We start from the raw sequence: 23,944 nt of genomic DNA, 5'->3' as shown, positions 1-23,944 counted from the left end.
AGCCTAGCAATTTTCAACTATCCCAAAGCATGAAACCAACTTCATTTGTGAGGGTAGTAGAGACAAACTACTGGACAAAGGAGTGTGTGAGACCTGCAAGACTGTGGGGTGGGAGCTGGAGCTGCCCAAAACAACGAGGAGCAGTAGCACAAGGGTACGAAGAGAGATGGCAAAGTAGAGAGTAATTTCCTTCACTAACACTAATTTATTTTTATTTCTGTCATTAAAATGAAGTGCGATAGGGCAACACTGACAAAAATATTGCCTGGGCTTACTTTCCTTGTCCTATCTTGAAATTCTGGAGAAACATCTTTGGTGTGAATGTCAGTCCTCATGTACACATGAAGACCAGACAACATGGACTATTAAAGATGTTGTTGCATTTAAAATGCAGAGTTTTACAAAAACAAGTAGTAACTGCTGTGAAATCAGAATGCTCAACCAGTCCTTCCTTTGAAACTGGAATATTGTATGTTTTGAAGAGAAGTTTTGCTGGCACCATTGGAGGATTGTTGTTGTTCGCTGTTAGCTGCCTCAAGTGAATCTGGACTCATGGAGACCCTGTGGATGAAACAACTCCAAGACCCTCTGTCCTCACCCTCTCTGTTCAGAACCTGAAGGCTCAAGGCTGTGTCCTCCCTGATTGAGTCAATCCATCTAGCATGCAGTCTTCTTCTCTTTCTGCTGCCTTCCACCTTTCCTTTCTGCTGCCTTCCACCTTTACAGGCATCATCGGAACAGCATATAACCTGCCAATGGCTTACAATCTAAAAGTCCTAAAATATAATCTGTACAAAATTAAGCAAGTTATGCAGTTAAAATACAAACTGTAAAAACAACTAATATATATAATCAAATTTAAAATTATAAAACAATATTAAAATACAGTTCCAAATGCTTTAAAGAACAAGAAAGTCTTTAAGAAAGTCTTTAAGTCAGATTTAAAACTAGCAAGCGAAGAGGTAGTGCACAGATGTTCAGGGAGGCACTTCCAGGAGTATGGTGCAGCAAGTGAAAAAGGACGAAGCCAAGGAAGAAGAAACCTTGCTTGACCCCTTTTCAGGCGGAGAATTATTCTGTTTCTCCGTATTCTGTTCTGATGGACTCCTCTTGTCCTGAGTACAAGTTACACCTCAGGACTGTCAAATGTAGTTGCACTCTCATGTATTTAAGAGCATTCTGTAGCTTTTTGTAATCTATGTAGTCAATAAAGCACATGTAGATTTTCTTTTGGAATTCCCTGGTATGCTTCATTATCCAACGTATGTTTGCAATGTGCACCTTCCTTTCCTGAATTAAGCTTGCACCTCAGGGATTTTTCATTCCACATATGGTAGGAGTCTTTCCTGTAGAATTTTAGGCATGGCTTTGCTTGCATGGAAAATTGGTGTGATGGTTCTGTAATTACTACAGTGTTTTGTGTCTCCTTTTGGGGGGGGGGGGAGGGGGATGTATATTGATTGCTTCCACTCTGTGGAACTGCTTTTTTTCCATATATGTTGACAGATTTTATATAAAACTAAGCTTGATTCTGTCTCTGCAGGTTGTAGTAGATCTGTTCTTAGTGATTTGTTCTTTTCTTTAGCTTTGAGTGTGGCTTTCACTTCACTTTCCAAAATTTGGGTTTCATCTTCATATGTTTTTTCTTCCCATTGCCATTCATTTTTTCACATTTTATATACTGTAGCTCTTTTGTTTATATTTTCCAATTTTTTTTCTCAGTAAAAAGAAAATTTGGAAGAAATTGGAAAGTTCACTATTAGAACCCAAATTGAAAAGCATTTTATTGGAGGAACTTAAAAAACATTATATATAACTTGATTTTTCATAACATGATCATATTTATTCAGAATACAATTTCAAACTGAACTTAGTTTTTAATTTTTTTTTTTGTTGTTACAAATGCAACTACATGTTTCTGAACTATAAGAAACATTCAGTCTATAAGGAATCTCTACGTTTTGCCTATTTGTGGAACAGGCAAAAGAAAAGCCAATAAAAAACAGAAGAAACTACAGCGCGCCCACGCCATACGCGGGCGCACCTTACGCGGCCTTGAGCATACGCGCTCAAGCCGCGGGCGCGCGTGGGGCAGAAGGGGTGGTGCGTCCCATTCAATTGAATGGGCGCTTGCGCCCTGCACGCGCCCGCACCGCCGCACCGCCGCGCACGAGCCCCATTGTTTCCAATGGGGCTCGAGCATAGGCGGAATTCGCCTTACACGGAGGGATCCGAAACGGATCCCCCGTGTAAGGCGAGGACGGACTGTATCAACATTGGTAAAATGGAGAAAATTATTTTGTCTCCACTCATTCCCCATAGTGTCAAGCAGACAAAACACACTCATTCCCAACTGGGAAGAAGAAACCAAGACTAGGTATTGTGATGATCAGATATTGTACATAGTCTAACATAAAAGTCTTACTATAACTTGGTTTTTAGAAATTGGGGGGATAATAAATACGTTAACACTTTATCTTAAACATACTATTCGTCATTGCAGAAGTTAACTATTCCACAATTCCTTCCTTTTTATTTTTTTCAAAGGGGAATGGGCTTTAGGGGGGAAAGGAGAAAAAGGTGTGGGTTTTGCCCAGATTTTTCTGGGCTTTTCCCCCAGCCCTTCATATCTCTAGGAATGCTCCACTGTTGCAGCTGTTCTGCTTGCTGGGCAACCAAATCGTCCCATCCTCTCTCACATAATAAAACAACATAAATTACTGTAACTTAATGTAAAAACAGAAACAAAATTCAAACTTGAGAATATTAAAGTTCAGCTGATCCAAAGAGCTGGAGCCAAATTGTTAACCAGAGCTGGCTTCAGGCAGCACACAACTCCCTTGTTTCAACCAACTCCTTGGCTGCCAGTCTGTTTCAGAGCACAATTCAAAGTGCTGGTCATGACACAAAGCCCTATATGGCTCAGATCCTGTTTATCTATAAGACCATATTTCACTTTATGACTCTGCTTATGTTTTGATACCTTATGGGGAAGCCTTTTTCTCTGTTCCACCACTGTCACCGGTTGGACTAGTGGAAATATTGGAAATGACATTCTTGGTGGCCATTCCCAGGCTCTGGAACTCCCCTATGGCAAGCTAGGATCTTTCTGTTTTGTCAGGCATTTGAAGACAGATTGTTTAGGGGGAAATGACCTTTAATGTGCTGTTTTGTTATATTTGTTGTTCCCATTTTTAATGGTTTATTCTTAACTGCTTTGAATTGTATTGACAGTTGAGTTACATTTTCACTTTTAGCCAGTTGACATTTTTAAGCTGGATCTTTTTTCACTATTGTAAGCCACTTTGAATCTCAGACTGAAGAAAAGGTGGGATTATTATTACTATTATTATTATTGTTGATGATGATGTTATTCAGAAATAATGAGGATAACTTAGTCACATGATGTAGTAAGCTATCAGGGTCAGTCTAGGAAGACCTCAATTAATATCTCCTTTTTGACCACAAAGCTTGCTGAGTGGACCTTGGCCAGTTTGTACCTTTCACTTTATTTCACCTTACAGTGTTGTTTAGTTAGGTTGGGATGGAACCATGTTATTATGCCCTGATCTCCATGGAGGAATTCCGAGATGTAACAGAAATAAATAAGAAATGAAACATCCAATTGATGTTTTATGGCCTAACTAAACTGTTGCCTAGATCACAAGAGTTCATTTTATGGCATGCAAAAATAATTTTTCTTGTCTATTTCTTTTCCTTATCTGCAGTGTGAGATCTGTATGTGTAATATTTCTGTATTTGAAGACCCAGTGGATATGCCTTGTGGACATGAGTTTTGCAGAGCGTGTTGGGAAGCGTAAGTATGCATTTTGGCATTTTTACAAAAATTATTTATGACTTTCACTTGAGAATAAGTTTTATTTACTATTTCTACATGAAAGAAAATTATTACAGACAGTAAAGTACTGGCCTTTTAAAAATATTGGTTAATGGGGAAACTATAATCTCTTGGACCCTGGTCCAGATGCTGATTTTTTTCCATTTTAAATGCTTGTTTCCATACAAATAAGAAAATTCCTAAAACCAAAGCGTAAAGATTTTGAACAAACATTTTTTTTCTGCGCTGGCATAATACTAATATTAATAGGGACTTTCAGGAAAGCAACTGTAGTAGCTTCGGAAAATATAGAACTATAAAAGGGACTGTATTTGCTATAGGACTTTGCCTCAAAACATCACTTTCTGAGACTTTCTGAGAGTGGTAGTCAAGTGTGGAACAGTTCTGGTTTTAAAAGAGGATAATCAGTAGAATACAGCATCATATAAAGTGTCTCAAGTGAGAGGATTAGGAGAAAATCTAGAAATAATGCTAATTTTAAGTCATAAACAACTACAGATCATCCTTTCATACTATCTATTCAATCTTCAAACTAATTTGAAAGCCTCAGCTCATTTGGACCTAGGAGCACCTTTTGAAAGTCATCAGAGGCACCACCAAAAATAGCTGCTATGGGTGATATGGATAGTTACATATCATTGCTTTGGGTCAAGCAGTCACAGAGGATAACTAATTTACCAAACAAACTGAGTAATGGGCATATGTTGGGTCTAAGGTCCAAAACACACTGAAGAAATAATCCAGGTTGAGGCCACTTTAACTGCCCTGTCTCAGTGCTAGGGAATCTGACACCAGAGCTCTCTGACAGAGAAGGCTAAAAATCTCACGAAATTACGGTTCCCTGAATTCTGAAGATTGAGCCAGGGCAGTTTAAGTGAACTGGTACTGGATTATTTCTGCAGTGTGTGAACCATAGTTTCAAATACCAAACCACATGTTGATCTCACAAAGCACAACAAAATACCCATTTCAGAGAAGGAAAATTGGAAATGCACAAATATTTCTTCACTGACAGAATTTATGCACAACTTGATATAATAATATCTCTAAAATATAAGTGTAACACAGTATTTTTAAAATATATTTATTTTCTACTTTATATCTACAGTTTAACCTATTTACACTATTCAAAGTAGTAAAAAAACCCTTACTGTTGACCTTGTGTTGGTCAAGGGAAGGTTTTAGAGCCAGAATCATTGATTTTGGTATGATTCATGGATAAGTAGATGTTCAGGAAAGCAGCTAACTGCTGATAACAAATTCCAAATAAACAAGAGAACACCACACAGGATTTGTGGAGTTAAGGCAAGTCTTGAATGGTAGATTTACAAGCAAAAGGCTGAATAAAAAAAAAGTCCGTGGTCAGTCCAGGTGCAAGCCAAAGGGTCAAACAAAGAGCTTAGTCAAGCAGTCCAAGGTCAAGGGATTCAGCAAAGCAGAATGGTCCAAAGATCCAAGCTGAGAAGTCAAACACAGCAGCTAGGAACAAGGTGGTTTTGCAAGGGAAATCAGACGGCTTTCCCAGGCTTTTATCATCAGCTCTCATGGTTGCAGCTATTCCTTAATTATTTGACATTTTTTACAAAGCCTCCAAAACCGCTGGAGGCATGCCAGAGGCAGTTCCAGAAGGCTTTTTGCCTGGAGTCTGGCCTCCTGGTTATTTTCTGGGGCCACAGTCTCTGCAGGTGCTCCCAGGGTATAGCTAGGGCCAGGCTCAAGGTCAAGCTCAGGGTCAGAGTCCTCTCGTGAGTCCTTAGCCTGGCTGACATAATCTCTGAAAGAGTTGCCAAGACAGGGTGTGTGTGTTTGTGTGTGTCTGAAAGAAGTGATTCCCCATCTCAATCGAGTGTTAAAACCTTCCCTCCCCATCCTTCTCCTCTGGATCTCTCTGACCACCAAAACCCATTTTCCCTCCACTTTTATTCCCTTCTTAATCTGATGTAAAACCTTCTCCTCCAACACCAGGGAAGTGGTGTTTGGTGGTCGGGAGATATCCAAAAAGGAAGAAAGAGAGCAGGAAAGGGTGTTTTCTTTTTGCTTTGTCCTCTACATCCATTCTTACATGCCCCTAAGTTTTACCCTCTACTGTCATGCCCAGCTTGGCTGAAGGTAGGTACATTCTCCTCCTCCTCCTCCTCGATGCCCACAGTTGCAGAAGGCTCTTGTGCCTGGAGACTGAGCTTCTGGTTATCTTCTGAGATTTGTTTGTTATCCTCACCTCTGTTAAAGGCACAAGACTGAGTCTGAAACCTTTTGCTTATGTTTTTTGTTAATTACAGCATATCATTTTATCCAAACTGTGCTTAATATTACCCTGTAACTTTGTTTTGTTTGAAATAAGTTAGCTTGAACTTGAAACTTAATTTTTGCTCTCTAGTTTTGATGGCATTTAATATTTCCTTTTCGATCTTGATACATATATTTGACAGATTTTTGAATATGAAAATTCAAGAGGGTGAAGCCCACAATATTTTTTGCCCAGCATATGATTGCTTCCAGCTTGTTCCAGTAGAGATAATAGAAAGTGTGGTTTCTAAGGAGATGGATAAACGTTATCTACAGTTTGACATTAAGGTAAACTGTCAGATTGCCAGCATGTGGCTAAAGCATCTGTCTGAACCGATTGCTCTAATTCCAGCTTTAAAAACTGTTTCAGAAAGGCAAACAAAAAACTGTTTTAATAAATTTGAATTTCTTATCTGAAGTAACTAGTAGTGACTGTTGTACCCGAATTCAAATCTGCTATGGTTGATCATATGAAGAGGTTTCTATAAAAACAATCAATTTGAAATATTTTCAACTCAACTCTTCTGATGCTTTAACCATGTTGCTTCTTGGGACAATGGATGGTGAATGATGTATTTCTCTAGTTAAATGTTCATCCAGAATTGAGAGGCATTGCTCTCCAATAGCTCATGCATTTCCCCTAATCATAGACTATTGTAACTTTGCACCGCAGAATTAGGCCTTGGCAGTTATTGCACAGGTGAGCCTTACTGTGTATTCCACTTTTATACAAAAATCTGGTAATGTTTCAAATACTAAATGTAACATTTAGTATTGCTTAGATTTTTGACAGAGTTTTATGTGTTGCTATAGCAAATTACTAAAATTGTCTACTTGATATGCAATCAATCCTTTTTATAGCTATTGTAGCTCCTACACTTCTTTTAAACTGCAGAGATATTACATTATCAAACTAAGTTTTGTGTCAGTTAGAAAGCTCAAGTTCTAAATGGTAACTGATTTGCATATCCTTTCTTTGTTTTCAGGCCTTTGTTGAAAATAATCCGTCTATTAAATGGTGTCCTACACCAGGCTGTGAAAGAGCAGTTAGGCTGACAAGACAAGGGTCTAATACAACAGGTTCAGAAGGCCTGAGCTTCCCATTACTAAGGGCTCCTGCTGTGGATTGTGGGAAAGGGCATCTCTTTTGCTGGTTGGTACTACTTCTTTGTACTTAGCATTAAATGATTGCTGCTCATAATAATTGCTATTCCATACAGTACAGTAATTAACATTTTGCCTATAAATAGTTCCTTGTACACACACTAAATTCTACAGTTAGCCCTCCATATTCACTGGGATTAGGGGTGCAGGACCACCATGAAAGTGGCCTTTTCCATGGGCCCCTTCTCGGCCCGTGCAGCCCCAGGCCTCCCTCCAGAGGGTGGCCTGGGGCCGCATGGGCAGAGAAGGGGCCCACAAAAGCGGCCTGCCGCCTCCGCGGGCTCCCCCACGGCCCTTGCGGCCCCAGGCCTCTCTCTGGAGGGAGGCCTGGGGCTGCATGGGCCGAGAAGGGGCCCACGGAAAAGGCCTGCCGCCCCCTGGGCTCCTCCACAGCCCTTGGAGCCCTTTCTGCTGAAGGGAAAGGCCTGGGACGGGTGCCCAAGCCCTTCCCTTTGGCCTCCCTCCCCTTCGGCCGAAAGGACCCCTTGGAGCCCATTCAGCCGAGGGAAGGGACCGAGGAGGAGAGGGCGGGCACACGCCTCCTCCTCCCCGCGGGGCTTCGGTGGAAGCTCCGCCCCCAGCGTGCAGCTCCGCCCCAGAGGGTGGAAGCTCCACCCCTGGCACGCGGCCCCACCCCCAGAGGGTGGAAGCTCCACCTCCCCGGCTTCGGCCCCCCAGTTGTCTGAGGGACAGCAACCCGGCCCCCGGCTCAAAAAGGTTGCCTACCCCTGGTTTATAGCATACTGCCTACATTGCTTTCTAAAATGTACATAATTTTTACCAGTTTTTACTGGTAGGTACATGATGTTGAACCTTAAAGTGGAGCACACTTAAAATGCTGCATCTGGCCCTGCTTTTTGTTAGTAACTGAACCATATTTCCTTTGTACAGTTTTTTTTTGGGGGGGGGGGTTGTAGAACAGAAAGTCCATACATGAATTTGAAAATGTAGCTTTGATCTCCTCACCTCCTTTTGCGGGAACATAAGATATGACTGTGGAGAAAGAAGACATATCCAGAGGTACCCATATTGGCCATACAGCAAAATACAGTAACATCCAAAATCCACAAAACAGCAGTACCTTTATTGAGTCGACCAAAAATGTACAAAATACATCACACAACTTTTCAAAGCTCCACTGGCCTCTTCATCAGGTGTGTTTATCATAGGTCAAAGGTATTTAAAATCATACAGGAAAAGAAAAAAGATGACTGTTAGTTTTTATATTATTGTGTCATTGGCAATCTACTGAGCCTAAGTTGTACATAGACCTGAATTTTCAGGCAAGAGTCAAATTTCATTTTCACTCTGTGTATGTGTATGCCTCTGTACTAGGAGAAAATGTGAGTGGAAGCTTCCATATTAGAGGGAAGTAATCAAGAGAAGAGAGATGCTTTGGGGCCTTTTTTCTATGTGTAACATGACAGAATGCTGTATTTTTCTTTGTAAACTTTCCTTTATGTTTCTGACCTTTTGTCTAATTAGCAGGAGATTTGTTGATTTATACTATTTTGTTTAATGTAATTTCTCCTCCCCAGAAGGTTTTAAAAAGATTCTTCATCATCTGAGCCTAAGAAAATTGCTTGCTTTTTCTTTAATTCAGCAAGCTCTTCCATGAAGCTGTATTTCTGGTGCTAAATTTAGTGGTTTTACCTTTTGTATGTTGGATGTGAAGCAGATGTATGAAGCTATTTTGTTGTATTTTTCACAAAAAAATGTGACCAATCTGGAAATTGCATTGACACATCTACACCCAGGCACCATCTGGAAGCAGTGTAACTTCTGCTTCAGTAATCTGACTATTTCTCTTACTAGCAGTAATAATATGGGAAGAATATAAAGAACTCATGGGCTGCTCTTAGCAAAATTCAATTCATTCCTGCTAAGGCAGGGGTAGGCAACCTGTGGCCCGCGGGCTGGATGCGGCCCAGCGAGGCCTTTGGACCGGCCCCAGCCTGGTCCTGCCGCCGATTGCCGCCGGGTCCTTTGGCGTCTCGTGCGAGGGGCACGGTGGGGCAATTGTCTATAGAAGCCTCAGAAACATTCATTTATCTTAACTTTTTTTTAAAAATCAGCAAATTTTTTCACGTGTCCTCCATTTTTCATTTTAAAAGTGCCCTCCATTTGAAAATTTTGTCCTACATTTGTCCCGGTTTATTTATTTATTTAATTTTTTAAAAATTATTGAATTATTTATTTTTTGGCTTCGGCCCCCCAGTTGTCTGAGGGACAGCAACCCGGCCCCTGGCTCAAAAGGGTTGCCTACCCCTGTGCTAAGGCATCAATTTCAGTTAAAAACAAACAGGGACAGTAGCTGTTTGTGTAATTAGTTGGCATTCTTTCAATCAGTCCTGTATTAGTAAGTGAATTTTATGTTATTTTACAGAAGATCTTTCTTCCCTCAACTATGAAAGATTGTAACCGATGTTTTATATATCATTATAAAGCGACAGAGCAGTAGCCCATAGGGGTTTTGAATGTTATTCTAATGTGGATCTCAGAACCCTTTAAAAGATATCGATTCACTGTCTAGCTTGACACTTAGCAATAAAGATAAATAATAAAATATATAAAACTTTTATTTATATCCTGCTTTTTGTTACCACAATCAATGCAGAGTACAACCTTTAAAAAATACAACAATATATACAATTTCCGCCCCCACTTAAAAAAGGATTAAACAATTCTATCCATTAAAATTACAGACAATAAAATATAAAAACAATAGTACAATAATAGAATAACGGTGGGCAGAATCTTCACTTATATATGTCTGTGGGGGGATCTTTACGTGGTCAGGTTCTATTCCTTGAAGGCCAGCCGGAAAGGATCCGTCTTGACAGCTTTCTTGATGCTCTCTAGGTTGGTAATTTGATGGATCTCATCTGGCAGGCCATTCCATGAGGTGGGAGCGATTGCGGAAAAAGAGACACGTGCCTCTGGTATTTTAGCACATGCATCCTATCAGATATGAAATGTTCACCCTGCCATAGGGAGACCAAATTAAGAGACATCTGTCTGGCTGTTGTCATTTGTCTTGGCCGGTCATAGATCTGCTCTTTCTTCCTAATGTCTCTGCTTTGAGTTGGTCTGTGTAAATCTGTTTTAGGACAGGAAGGAGATAGTTGTACTCATCATGAATTTGTAGTTACGTTTAAGAATACTTAAAATATGTTCTTTCTGAATTTTGGAAAGAGAATGACTGTTCTTTATTTCTTGGGTTATGATTTGAAAGATTCTTCTCTTTGAAGTCATGCTTAGGCGGGTTATAGACCGCCCATTTGGGGCGGTCTGGACCCGCCCCTTTTCCCGGAGTATCGGGGCCTCAGCAGTCAGAACAGCAGCCGCTGAGGCCCCGATCCGCCGCTTTTCAGGCTGCGGGGAAGCAGCAAAACGCCGCTTCCCCGCAGCCTGAAAAGGGGTGTCCCTGGGGCTTCAAGCCCCAAGGACACCCCGCGGCGGCGGGGAGAAGAGAAAGGGGCCGCTTGGCCCCTTTCTCTTTTAGTCCGCTCGGCGCAGCCGTCTGAAGGCTGCGCCCAGCGGACTAAACCAGGAAGGAGCTCCGAAACAGAGCTCCTTCCTGCTCCGTGTTCAGGGCGCACTAAGTGCCCTGGCGCAGAGCAAGGACGTCACGTCTGTGCCGCCCCGTTTAGAGGCGGCGCGGCCGTGACGTCCTCACGGCGGCGGCCGTATGGAAGGGCCGCCGCCGTTTAGTGCATGACGAGCACGCACTAGGGTTAGGGCGGTGCGGAAGCACCGCCCTTTTGTAACCTTAGTGCGTGCTCGTCATGCACTAAAGTGCCGGTCTGTAACCAGCCTTAGAAATGTTTGCAGGACAATAACTGACATTTTATACAATTAAATATGCTTACTGAACTTTACTTTCCGGCTTGCATTTCTGCATGATAACAGTTTGTATTTCTTAATCTGAGATTTTTTTAAAATGGGAATTTAGTTTACATCTTATTTAAAGTGCTGTATCAAATTTTCAGGGAGTGTCTGGGTGAAGCACACGAACCTTGTGATTGTGAAACATGGAAAAACTGGCTACAGAAGATAACGGAAATGAAACCGGAAGAGCGTAAGAATGGTCATTATGTTCTTTTAAGTAAAGTTTATGGAAATGATTGTGTTATTTGTAATATAAGTTTGTCATGTACTAGTAAGGAGGACTAACTCTTGCCTAAATATCCTAAAGGCAATAATAATAGTAACTTTTATTTATATCCCACCTACTCTGATTAAGATGGCAACAGATTCCATCTGATCTTGGAATCTAAGTAGGGTTAGCTATGGTTAGTACTTGGATGGGAGACCACCAACAATGCTGTAGGGAATATTTCAGAGGAAAGAACTGGCAAAACCAGCTCTGAATATTCCTTGCCTAAGACAACCCTATGAAAAATTCATGGGGTTGCCATAAGTCAACAGGTGACTTGAAGGCTCATAAACACACAAGGAGGAATACTTTAGCAGGGTGATTTCCAGAGCAGAGAGCCTGACTGTTTAAAGATGAATGTGGACAAGTTGGAGAGGTGATGAGAGAGATAAGGAGAAACTGCAATGAGGTGGCATTAACAATGCACAAAGCAGAGGATTTAAATTGATCTTGGTTCATTGGGCAAACTTTCTTTCGGAGTAGGATTTGAATTTTCATTTTTGGACCAACTGAACTTCTGAATTTAGGTACTTTGGCTGCATGGTTTAGGAATTGATTTAAAATCCATATTCATCTGGAATCATAGCAAAGGTTAGGGAGAGTTTAATTGTGACAAAATAAACAAGATGTGGCCTTGTTGTATTGAAGTAATTTTTAGTGACTGAAAAGAAATGTGGTTTCCACAAGCTATTCAATGGTAAAGGGGGCTTTAAAGTAGGGAGGAGGAATATTTGTCCCTTTAAATATTTTGAGCTGCAGCTTCCACAGTCCCTTACAATTGCCTATGCCGGCTGAGACATCTGGAATTTGAAGACCAAAATATTTAGAGAGCCAAAGTTTCCCACACCTGTTTTAAAGCACCTGTGAAGAACTGAATACAAAATATGCTTAGAAAAACACTTTATTAAGCTGCACAAAATAGCATTTCTTGCTGAACACTGAAGAAACTAAGTTTCAGATTATTTATTTTTAATTTGGTGGTATATTTTAGAGAAGTAAACAGCTTGTTAAAGTTGTTCCAAAATTGTAAGCAAAAACTGCTAGATATGAATGGGTGGGCAGCTAACCTCTTGTTTGATTTGGCTATAATTTAGAAGGCTTGGGAAATGCAATTATGATTTGTTTTTAACACAACCAAATATGTGTGTAGTCTCAACTTTTCCCTTCTTTCTTCTCTTCAAAGTTGTGGGAGTTAGTGAGGCTTACGAAGATGCAGCCAACTGCTTATGGTTACTCACAAACTCAAAACCATGCGCCAATTGTAAGTCTCCAATTCAGAAGAATGAAGGATGTAACCATATGCAGTGTGCAAAGGTAAGCAAAGACAGTTGCTTTGTTTTTCAAAAAGTTTTTTTAATTACATCATACCTTTAACAAAAAGATGTGCTTGCTCAAAAATTCAGATACTCTGATCATTCTCTTGCTTTATCACAACCAGCTGTAATTTGTGTGAGATCATCTTCACTTGCATTCTTTCTTTTGTAACTGGTAATATCTGTAGCATTCCCAGTGCTCTTAGAATATAGGTCATTAGTCAGTTTGTGCCCATAAGATGCTAAACATGAAGGCTGCATTGAAACAGTCCTTCAAACTCTGTTTTTCTTAGGGCCAATCTAAACACTACAGGTGAATGCAGTCCCTTGTCTTTTTGTTACGTAAATAGTCTCCACCATTAGGGGTAGAGATGTTTTGTTTAACCCATTTTTCCCTGCCACATTCTTCACCAAAAATTGCCTTTGAAGCTTCTTTTTACATTAATTAAGCAAATGCAAATAATGCATTAGAAGGAGCTTCACTTTTGGCATTTGGCATTTATTGCAGTAGTTTCAGAAACATGCTTTCAGTGAACTAATGCTGTAATTTAAACAGCATATTTTTGCTGATGAAGAGGGCAAAATGTCAAACTGTTAGACATAACACTTTTCCAAATATCATTTGACAGCTATGGTATGTTTTTTGGTTTCTAAATGCACGGACTAATCTCTCAACCAGTATACAGATTATCAGTTTGGATTATGCATTTTTATGTGTCTGGCTCAGAAGAAACATTTCTTAATGCACTGTATATTTTCTCACTGTCATATTAGAACTCAGATTCAAACCATACTTTCATAAATCAATTTCAAAATAATACCAGTACCAAAAGAGGCTTTGAATAATTGTTTGATGACAACATGCTGACGTAATATGGCAGAAATTGGACGAATCAGTTTAAAGATTTAGTTCTTTTCCCCTTTTCAAGTGTAAATATGACTTCTGCTGGATTTGCCTTGAAGAATGGAAGAAGCATAGTTCTTCCACTGGAGGTTATTACAGATGTACTCGCTATGAAGTAATTCAGCATGTAGAGGAACAATCTAAGGAAATGACAGCAGAGGTAAGAAGCCAACCAGTTTTGAGGAGGCAGAGAAAGGTATTTCTTCTGTCTAATCAAGTCTTTGAATCTGTCACTATGAATGGAATTTACTTGTTTTTTTATTTTCTTCAAGCCATATAATGGTAACTAGTGATCCCCAAATGTGGCTGCTGTGGCAACCATCCCTCTCCCTCTGGCAAACATCCCTCATTTCTGACTTGACATTGCACTTCAGAGAGACCCAGAAGCACAGCACAATATTGGAAATAGTTCCACCTCTTTCCTGAGTCTGGAAAAGAGCAAGAGCAGTTCTCTTTTCTGAATTGATTTGGTTTTCTGGAAATATTCTGACAAGGCAATGCTATGATGGATTTCTCAGGAGTAAGTCCTGTTATATCCAACTCTTATTCAAAGCAACATGTGCATCAGATTGCAGCCTTAATGGCCTGTTACAGACAGCCAAAATAAAGCTGCTTCGAGTCACAGTGGAGATATGGTGTTTCAATGGTGCATACGTCCTAAGAGTCCAGAAGCCACACCAAAGCCACGCTCCAGTCCTTAGGGCTGAAGTGTGGCTTTGGTGCGACTTCTGGACTCTTAGGACGCATGCATCATTGAAACACCATACCTCCACTGTGACTCGAAGCAGCTTTATTTTGGCTGTCTGTAACAGGCCAATGTTTCCAGAGTACAGTGCAATTAAACAAGCTCCTGCCCTTCACCCTTTTCTATGCATGCCAAAAACTTTGGGAATAGTCAAGATTAGTAGTGACCACAACTCAACCAAAATGTATGGATCTTTTCTGCTAACCAATTCAACCATCAGGGAGCAAAAAGTAGATCTCAGTTAACAGTTGCGTTAAACTCCTCCCCACCCACCCCAAAGCAGAACTGAACTGAACTAAATCAGTACCTGACAACCTCAAAAATTAAGTTTATCAGTTCAGAATAAATGTTTGCGTAAAATTAAAAAATGAATAGTTTTTGTGGGTTTTTCAGGCTATGTGGCCATGTTCTAGAAGAGTTTATTCCTGACGTTTCACCAGCATCTGTAGCTGGCATCTTCAGAGAATGCTGGCATGGAACATGGCCACATAGCCCAAAAAAACCACAAAAAACTATGGATGCCGGACATGAAAGCCTTCAACTCCACATTGGAAAAAATGAATATTATGAATCATTCATTAACTTTAAAAAGAGTGAATCTTTGGCATAGAGGAGGAACATGTGGCAGAATTTGTAATCATTTTGGATTTGACCAGGTATTCTGCCTTTTCCAAAACCTAAAAAGTCAGGAGGATTGGAGAAGGGGAAGACACTTTTAAGTTTGTCTTCAACTGCAGATTACAAGAATAGGGGAAAGAGCTTGGCATTTCTGGGACATGCTGTGTTCAATTAGTATGTAATGTCACAGTTAGTAAGTTGTTATAACTCAACACCCTTGTTCTCTGTCTCTTTTATTTAATGTTTAGGGAAATGAAGTAAATGATTAGAGGTTGTTGTTTATACTCCTTTATTACTGAAAACGGATACATATTTTTTCTTAAAATATCTTAAAAAGTATGTTGTGTACCTTCAAGTCATTTCCAGCTTATGGCATTCCTAAGGTGAACCTATTACTGTTTTTTTTTTTTAAAAAAGAAGTTTTTTTCAGAGGGTTTTTTTTTTTCCTTAGCTGTATTCTGTATTCTGTAGGCAGACAGCGGGGAGTCAAACCCTAGTTTCCAGAATATGTACTCCAACGCTCAAACCAGTACACCACACCGAGTCCCATCCTAAAATGTACCCAGTGATTTAAAACATTAGAAAAGCATTCAAATAGATTAAAACAGGTCCTTAAAAAGACTTTAAAGTATCAGACAGTAAAAACAGGGCTAGAGCCAACCTGACATCCCTTGGGAGGTTGTTCCACATCAAAGGTGCTGCGACATCCTAACTCTGCAGGATGGTTGGGCATGCAGTAGGGCCTCTTGCAAGGCTCTCAAATTTCAGGCAAGGTAATACAGCTGAGAGCAGACTTTCAGGTACCATGATCCAAACCTGTTTAAGGCCTTTGTATATCAAAACCAGCACTTTGAACTGATATTGGAAGCCACTGCAGTTCTCTATATGGTCTCTGTATCACACACCCAGAAATGAGTGCTGCATTTTGTACTAGACTGAATATTCTCTCTATAGAGCACATGACATGCTCTGAAGGCATTGTTGTAGTTTGTATCTTTGCTATGCAGTATCTTTGTCATGATTATGGACCAGCATGCTCTTGGGTAATTTACATGAGGATGGTCAGCAAATATAGGGCAGTATTAAAATTTATGCCAAGAACAGGTGTGTTGGGAGGGGCAACAGAAAGTGAGTTCAAAAGTGAAATATTGCCCACCAATTGGCCACATCTTTAACGTAATAATACCAAAGTACAGTTGACTGGAATACTTCCAAAGTAGCTGGAGTTCCTCTAATTCAAAGCTGTCACACAAATTTATCACAGCTCTACTTACTTTATGGCTTCCGAATTGAATAGGTGGTATTTCTGGGTGGCTAATTCATACATAAGGTATTCATTACCATTCTGTTTGTGAAAACAATTCTACTGTTGACAGTTTAAACGGCTAATGAGCACTAAATTCAAATATTTAAGAAAATATTAATGTGTCTTTATTTCCTGTCATTATTTTCCAGGCTGAAAAGAAACACAAAAGATTTCAAGAACTCGATAGATTTATGCACTATTATACAAGGTTTAAGAACCATGAGCTCAGCTATCAAGTATGGTTGTAAATAGTTCTATAAAATTATTTTCTAGATTTATTAGTTCAAAATGTCAGGTTTATCATTTTTCTTCTATTCCTCTCCCCATTTTCAGTTAGAACAACGCCTTCTCAAAACAGCCAAAGAAAAGATGGAGCAACTTAGTAGAGCCCTCAGTGGACGTAAGTATGTCAGTTTAATTTGTGTTACATTCTAGTGCCCAGAATAGTATACCTGCCTTTCAAAACCCAATTATTTCTGGTGTTCGTTTTTGTGCATTTCAAGAGTATCATTTTTATGGCTCAGTTTAATTTGGCTGGTGTATTATTATGAAACTTGATTTATATGACATTGCATTACATGATACTATACCAATTACTATCTTCCCACACTCTACGTGCATAAATTTATAAATATATACAGTGGGGCCTTGGTATCTACAGGCTTGCCATCCACAGATTTAAGCATTTAAGTGGATTTTAGTTGGCTTAGTGTACATGAGTTCAGTAAAGCACAGTATTGAACGAGTTACTCTTCATTTGGTATTATATTTAATTTGGAGATATCTGAGGCCACCTTTGAGATATCCTTTGAGAAGTGTGAGGGAGACAGCATAGGGTTATGGTGGATTTTCCTTTCTTTCCTGGGAAGAATCCCACTTCCACAATATTGCAAGCTACTTTTAGGTTGATCAGCAGCTTACATTGTGCCACAAGGAGACTGTTATGAAAAATAAAAGTAATAAGTTTATATAGAAAATTGAAAGCAAATTTCTCCTGATTCAAGAACCCACTAAACACTGTTGAACGTTGGTGTACAAGCAAAACATCTTCCCCACCTTTTTTGGTCTGCATCCTTCCTATTGTTATCCTCGTAATGTCTCACAGAGTAAGTCTCATAATATGTTTTTTGTTTGTTTGTTTTCTTTTAATTAAAAAAAACAGTAGTTCATTTGAAAGAAGGAGAAATACAAAATGATAAACAGATAGATACACTTTTATCCAATACATGTGCTGCCCAATACATTTTGCTGTCCAAGCTATGAAACTTTATTTTAGTAACTGATAGTAGAACACTTTTTTCAGAATTTGAAAAATGAAAAAACTGAATGTCTCTATCTAACTTTATGAATGGAGAAATCAAACAGTGATTTTATTTATAAAGCTTTCCTTATTATTTGAAGTCTAGATTGAGATTTAGTTGAGACTTGGTACTGATTTTATCTAAACATAATAATTTATGCTTAGCTTGGACAAAGTCCTAATGTGGGTGGAAACAGCAATAACATCAATAGGTAAAAAAACAAAACACTATTTCTGGTGCCTGCATTTTTTTGCAGCTGAAGGAGGCTGCCCAGATACAACATTCATTGAAGATGCAGTTCAAGAACTTCTCAAAACCCGTCGCATCCTGAAGTGTTCTTACCCATATGGATTCTTTCTAGAACCAAAAAGCACAAAGAAGGAAATATTTGAACTTATGCAGGTAAAGGGTGTACCTGCTGTGGCTTCTGCTACATTTAATTTTTGTATAACTTTCTAGCTATGTATATTGAATTTATTTTTCAATGATTCTTTCTTCTACATAATTTTTCTTAGGTTTGCATTCTTAGGGTACTCTACAGGCAAATATGAACACATACAAATTTCACTGGCAATCCTTCAAACTTCCCTGCATACCCTCCCACCCTTTCCCCTTCTTCCCCACTCCTGACCTATTTGATGGTTTTCTTAGAAGTGCTGTATGGCATCTAAGGCCTTGTTTAAGAAATTCAATTCACACAGAGGGAAAATCCCACACTCGGAGGCCATAAAGAGTGCCTATTTTGCCTTTCATAATCGATACCAGGTATATTTGTGTCCAATTTGTTGCAGCTTCATGAGGTAGTAGGCCCTAAAGAACCATGTTTCTTGGCTGAGAACACATTTGTGGGAGCAATCCACTGCCCAGCTCCCCTTCCTCCACCATGAAAACAGGGACCCAGTGGCATGAGTTCCTTGTCTGAGTTTTCAGAGGATATGGGTGAGCCAAGCCTGAGTTGGTTCCACAGTCACTGTTGCTCTTGTCTCATCAGCTCCAGGGGACATCAGTCATGCCTCCACTGTATCACCTTTGGCGGATCTCCATCCCTATGCTAACCTTGCTGTCAAATATCTCAGTCTTGAGATCATCTTCATCTCCATTGGATCCAATTTTCCAGAGAGTGGAGATGCCTTTACTTCCCCCTTTACTGGATGTGGTTAAGCTAATGTAATCAAAATCATCCTCTGTGCTTTCAACCTCCTGACATCTTGAGAGCATCTACAAGGTTCAGCCAGATAATATCTCCTTTCTGGCCACTTACCCTGTACCGAATTCCATCACTTTTGAAGCAGTCCAAATCTTTATTAACCCACCAGATAGGGAGGGACATAATCTGAATCTTTTTGGCTGGACGTTTTATTCTTCAGCTGCTCTGAGTGGTGAATTACCAAGGCGGTATGTCTGGCTACTATGGGAAAAGATGGAATATTTAATCCATTACTATTTTAGGACCATAAAAATGTTTCTGCCTTATTCCAGCAGGAAGCCCATCACCAAGCTCCAAGACAAATTAGTGCTGTCTGTCATGGTGCTGCCTGTGCTACTAAGGCTATGGGGGCATCCACTAGTCTTTGGCGGTACACTTGGCTCCACTCTTCACATCTGGCTGATGACACCCAAAGCAGATCAAGGACTTTCACTTTGATCCAGGAAACACCCAAAGCCAGATTGAGGACCTTCCTGTTCTCTTCATCTCCAAGGCATATGAGGCTATGGAAGCCTTTTCAAAACCAGAACATTGGCAGAGAAGATTAGATTCAGTCACCTGTTCCATCCTGCCCATCAGTCTAAACTATATTGGCATAAGTCAACATAGCATACCAGATTTGTGGACCAAAGAACCACCAATCCACAGAGCTTCCATCTTATCAGGATTTAGCTTCAGTTTATCAGCCCTCATTCAGCCCATTACAGCATCTAGTCACTGATCAAGCACCTGCACAGCCTCAGCTGACTGGTGGCAAGAAGGATTAAAGCTGGGTGTCACCAGCCTACTGCATGAGAGTTCCTGCATGACAGGGGGTTGGACTGGATGGCCTTTGTGGTCTTTTCCAACTCTGTGATTAGGATACAAATAACTGAAGGGTAGTAAGGTTTCTTAGCTGATTTCACTATTGTATTAATAAGCACAGCAAACAATCTTCATCTTAGTCATATTATGACTGTTTCATTGCCCATAGGTCTCTGTATGCCAAGGCGAATTGAAGGCTCCATAGCTCTCAGTTGGGCACTTAGGAGCGATTGCATATTGTATATTTTTAAAAATGTATTATATGAGTGTATTTTAATGCTTTTATAGTATTGTATTTAAACTGTTGGGTTTAGGTGTTTCGGTGTGTGTGTGTGTTTTATATTTTAACATGTTTTACCCTGCCTTCAGTCTTGAGGAGAGGCAGGAAAGAAATACATTTTTAAAATTATTATTACTATAACAGTGGGATCTCAGTATCTGCAGATTCATCATCCATCCTTATGGATGATGCTACTTTCTCCCCCTCCACACACACACCCCAGAATGGGTTGGTGCTGCAGTGAGTACTCAGGTGGAGAAATCTAGGACAGATCGGATCTACCAAGCTCATCTACCCCAGTCTTAGTAATGCATACCAGGTCAGCGCCTTCATTCACAGCCAAGTCATGGATAGTAGTTGTTTTATTGTAGTATTAATCAGTAGCACTAGCAGACCAGAGGGTGAGCTGACAGAGCAAACTGGGTCTTGAAGAATGGAGAAAAGACCAAAACATGGCATAGGTTTCAAATATCTATCTTATCTGTCCTTTACCTGGCATATCCAACCTGCAGCACCATATCTTATACAGCCCTGGGTCACACAAATGGGAGCACCTTATTCCTCCTATTTCCCCTAGGATCCATCCAAATGCATGTACACAGAGAGGCAAGACCAGTAATAAAGTGCCAGTGCAGCAGGTCAGATGCATTAAATACATTTCTGATGCCACAAAAGGCATAGTAAGGCCTTTTGTGGCATCAGACAAGTAAGGCCCTAAATTTAGCAGCTGCAAATAATCTGCACCTCTGCCTGTCCCTCATCATTGGTATCTGCCAGGAATTTACGTTTTGTGGGTCGTATTGGGTGGGTACTAGAAATTTTACTGTTTTCAATGCTCTGCATAGTTGACATGGTTATTTATTTTCTGTTATAGACAGACCTTGAAATGGTAACTGAGGATCTTGCTCAGAAAGTGAACAGGCCTTACCTTCGTACTCCTCGTCATAAAATTATACGTGCAGCTTGCCTTGTACAGCAGAAAAGGCAAGAGTTCTTGGCCTCTGTTGCCCGAGGAGTTGCTCCAGCAGATTCTCCAGAAGCTCCAAGGCGCAGGTAACCTGATCATAACAGAGGCTTGCATGCGCAAAGAGGTTCATTCTGTAGCCACCAAGCTTGGTAAGCCTATGTTACACAATTGTTCACTTAGATGAAAATAACAGATAGCTTTAGTAGATTGTGGGGAATTTTTTACTCTATTTTTACAACTTTTTACTTGACAGTTTTAAATCATGGATATGCCTCTAGGTTTGTGGCCAAAACTGTCGTATCAGACAAATGTGTGCCAGCTTGCTTTGCCAGAGTACTTCTTCAAAAGCACAACATTTCAGAAGAATTATAATTGCCAAATGATGTCAGTGTTTACCTGTCGGAGGTTTATGAAGGTATCCAGCAGGCAAAAGCTGTGTATGGATTTGCTGTTAAATGATATTTTTTACATGGCAGTTACAAGTATCAGAGCCCTGTGTATTTTGGGGGGAAATTGAATGCTATCTAAGATGGAAGAAGTAAAACAGATTGAAATAACAATCAATTATGATATGATCAACATAACTTGGAATTTGGAAATGCTCAGAGAAGCATGGTTGAGGTATTCCTTTTCAGCTTTATAATTCATGGCCATGTCAGATGTTATCTTTAACTCAAAAATTTATTAAAATGTGTCAGGTTATGAACATAAATATGTAAGTGCATAAATATATAGAACCATAAATCTGACTAAAATGAAGGAGCAGGAGTTGTTTATCTTTCACCTGGGCCTCTGTTGGGAAATTGCAGAGACCATTGTGCTCTACATGTTGTAAAATTGGTATGTTTCTCTGCTATTGATGTGTCTTCTAAATAAATATGGGTCTGAATCCTATTGTTAGTCTTGGCTAGAGCAGACCCATTGAATTATTGGAATTTGCTTACATGTTGACTCACCATTCAGCAATTGAATGCATCCACTCAAGTTGAGACAAACCAACAAAATTCAGTCTACTCAGCATAGAAGTGTACAATGAACTGTTTGGTTTTAGAAGTTTAATACTATAGAACTGTTTCTCACACTAGGTCCAGGTCCAGTCTAAATAATTGGTTAGGCAGCCAATTCCAGATCTGGAAAAAAAACCGCTGTTTTCTTTGTTCTACGTGAGACTAGTTAAATTACTATATTAATGATTAGCTTTTAAGTAGTAAACTGTTATTTTCAATTTGTTGCATTGCTGTGGGGGCTGTTTATAATTTCTGCTATTCTCCAATGACAGTCTGTTTAATTTATAGCTTTGCTGGTGGAACATGGGATTGGGAATACTTAGGATTTGCATCCCCCGAGGTAATTCTTGTACTTTTTAATTATGTAAATTCTGATGTTATGGGAATAACAGAATTTCACTTTGCATGGTTAGCTTTCTGATGGTCTTGCAAACAGAGTTTGCAAGATCTGAATAAATTTTCAGTTTTTGCTGCTTTACAATATAAGGAAATATATTTTCATTATATTCCCTATGGCACATACATAAAGAATGAAGCCAGATGAACCCCTGCCCCAAAGGGCTTACATTCTTACATCCTAATCCTTCAGCTCTGTTTCAGTTCTGGTCAGGCAAACAGTTGTGGTCATGTTTAAAGTAGTATTCTGTGTCTGTTAAGAAGAGTCATGCTGTTCCATCCCTTGCAAGGGATGATCCGAACCCTTTTCCTTGTTCACAAGAAAGTGATGCCATGTTATCACATTGAACTTGGTAGGGGATTCTTTCCCATAATACAGAACCAAATGTTGCTATTTTTCCTCTTCCTGATTTGGTTCTGATGCAATCTTACAGCAACTAGGTGTAAACGGGTACAGGTCAGTTATAGATGTACTTTCTACTTTTCTCTTGATAGTTCTGTTTCATTGGCTACAAGTCTGTTCCCAGTCTGTATGTATTAATGTGTCTTCCAATGCAGTGAAATTCAAATAGGTTTATTTTGTATGTTTTCCTCATACAAATTTTACATGTGACTCTAGAATTAAAAGCATGGGCACAAGATGTGCTATCCTTGAGGGAGCAGAGTATTGTCTTAAGATTGGTTGTTGAGGAGTGGTATCCTTTTGAAACTGCAGCACAAACAGTGCATTGCTTGTAAACAGTATTTCGTTGCCCTGTTCCAGGATATCACAGCTGCCCTAAGGGTTGAATTAAAAACTAGAATGATGATCAATAGGGAAACTTTATCCCTAGAACTAGGACAGTACTGTTATCACAGTCTACTCTACCAAAGGGGCACAGGGAAGAGTGAACCAAATGTGAATCACCATTGCAAATAACCACTGTAAAAAATGAAATTTGGACATTTTGTAGTTCAGAGGTAGCTTTATCATGTCCTGGAGAATGATAAAAGCTCTTACTCAACATTTCCTGTTCAATTTTATTTTATTAAAAGATTAAACACAAATCAGGAAACAATCCCCACACTCAGCCATCCATGATTTTCAGTATATTTCCTTTATTGTTGCTGAGTAGCACTTTACTTGGCAAGAATATAGTTTGCTGCTTCTAGGAAAATTAGCTTGCTTGCTTTTTTCCAGTTCTTCCAGTGATGTTTTGTTCCCTTGTTCATAACATAGTTATTATAAAGTGCAAATAACATATCCTTAGAATCAATATATATTGCTTGAGCTCAACATACTACATTAGTGATATGGGTATGTTGAATCATTTTGGCTTGATGCATTGGCTGTTTACGTCCAATAGTTTCTGAGAAGCTCCTGTGAGCTATCCCATGTAGCTTCTCTTGGTTATGGGGATAATATGCTTAAATAATAAATATCCACTGATAGAGCTATTCAGTCCTGTTTAAAAAGGTATCTTTCCCATTGGCCATCACATGCTTTGGCAGTTAATTCTATGACTCTGATTGCAAATATAACGATATAATTTTACTCACTGACTAACAGTGGAACCCTAGATATGTCTACATAAAGGTATCTCACATTGAATTCCATATTAAAACCTTTGTCTTTAACTTTTAAAAAA

At 39.6% G+C, this 23,944-nt stretch overlaps 1 protein-coding gene across 7 annotated transcripts in view; it reads left to right on the top strand.

Annotated features, from left to right (window-relative positions):
• ANKIB1 (ankyrin repeat and IBR domain containing 1) overlaps positions 1-23,944 on the top strand; it is a 91,774-nt gene that overhangs the window by 58,916 nt on the left and 8,914 nt on the right. For 5 of the 7 annotated variants that reach the window (XM_089533233.1, XM_089533235.1, XM_089533229.1 and 2 more), the window contains exons 7-17: positions 3,729-3,817; positions 6,289-6,433; positions 7,132-7,298; positions 11,302-11,399; positions 12,652-12,782; positions 13,711-13,845; positions 16,504-16,590; positions 16,688-16,754; positions 17,912-18,057; positions 20,821-20,999; positions 22,209-22,260. In XM_089533233.1, the coding sequence (XP_089389359.1) occupies positions 3,729-3,817; positions 6,289-6,433; positions 7,132-7,298; positions 11,302-11,399; positions 12,652-12,782; positions 13,711-13,845; positions 16,504-16,590; positions 16,688-16,754; positions 17,912-18,057; positions 20,821-20,999; positions 22,209-22,260 (1,296 nt within the window). The remainder of the gene's footprint in view (positions 1-3,728; positions 3,818-6,288; positions 6,434-7,131; positions 7,299-11,301; positions 11,400-12,651; positions 12,783-13,710; positions 13,846-16,503; positions 16,591-16,687; positions 16,755-17,911; positions 18,058-20,820; positions 21,000-22,208; positions 22,261-23,944) is intronic. The other 2 variants (XM_089533234.1, XM_089533232.1) reach the window with 1 other exon arrangement.

Source organism: Sceloporus occidentalis, unplaced genomic scaffold (assembly GCF_023333645.1).
Source record: "Sceloporus occidentalis isolate IW3139 unplaced genomic scaffold, rSceOcc1.0.p SCAF_7, whole genome shotgun sequence".
NCBI lineage: Eukaryota > Metazoa > Chordata > Lepidosauria > Squamata > Phrynosomatidae > Sceloporus > Sceloporus occidentalis.
The sequence above is the reverse complement of the archived record's forward strand: the minus strand, read 5'-3'. Positions and strand labels throughout refer to the sequence as shown.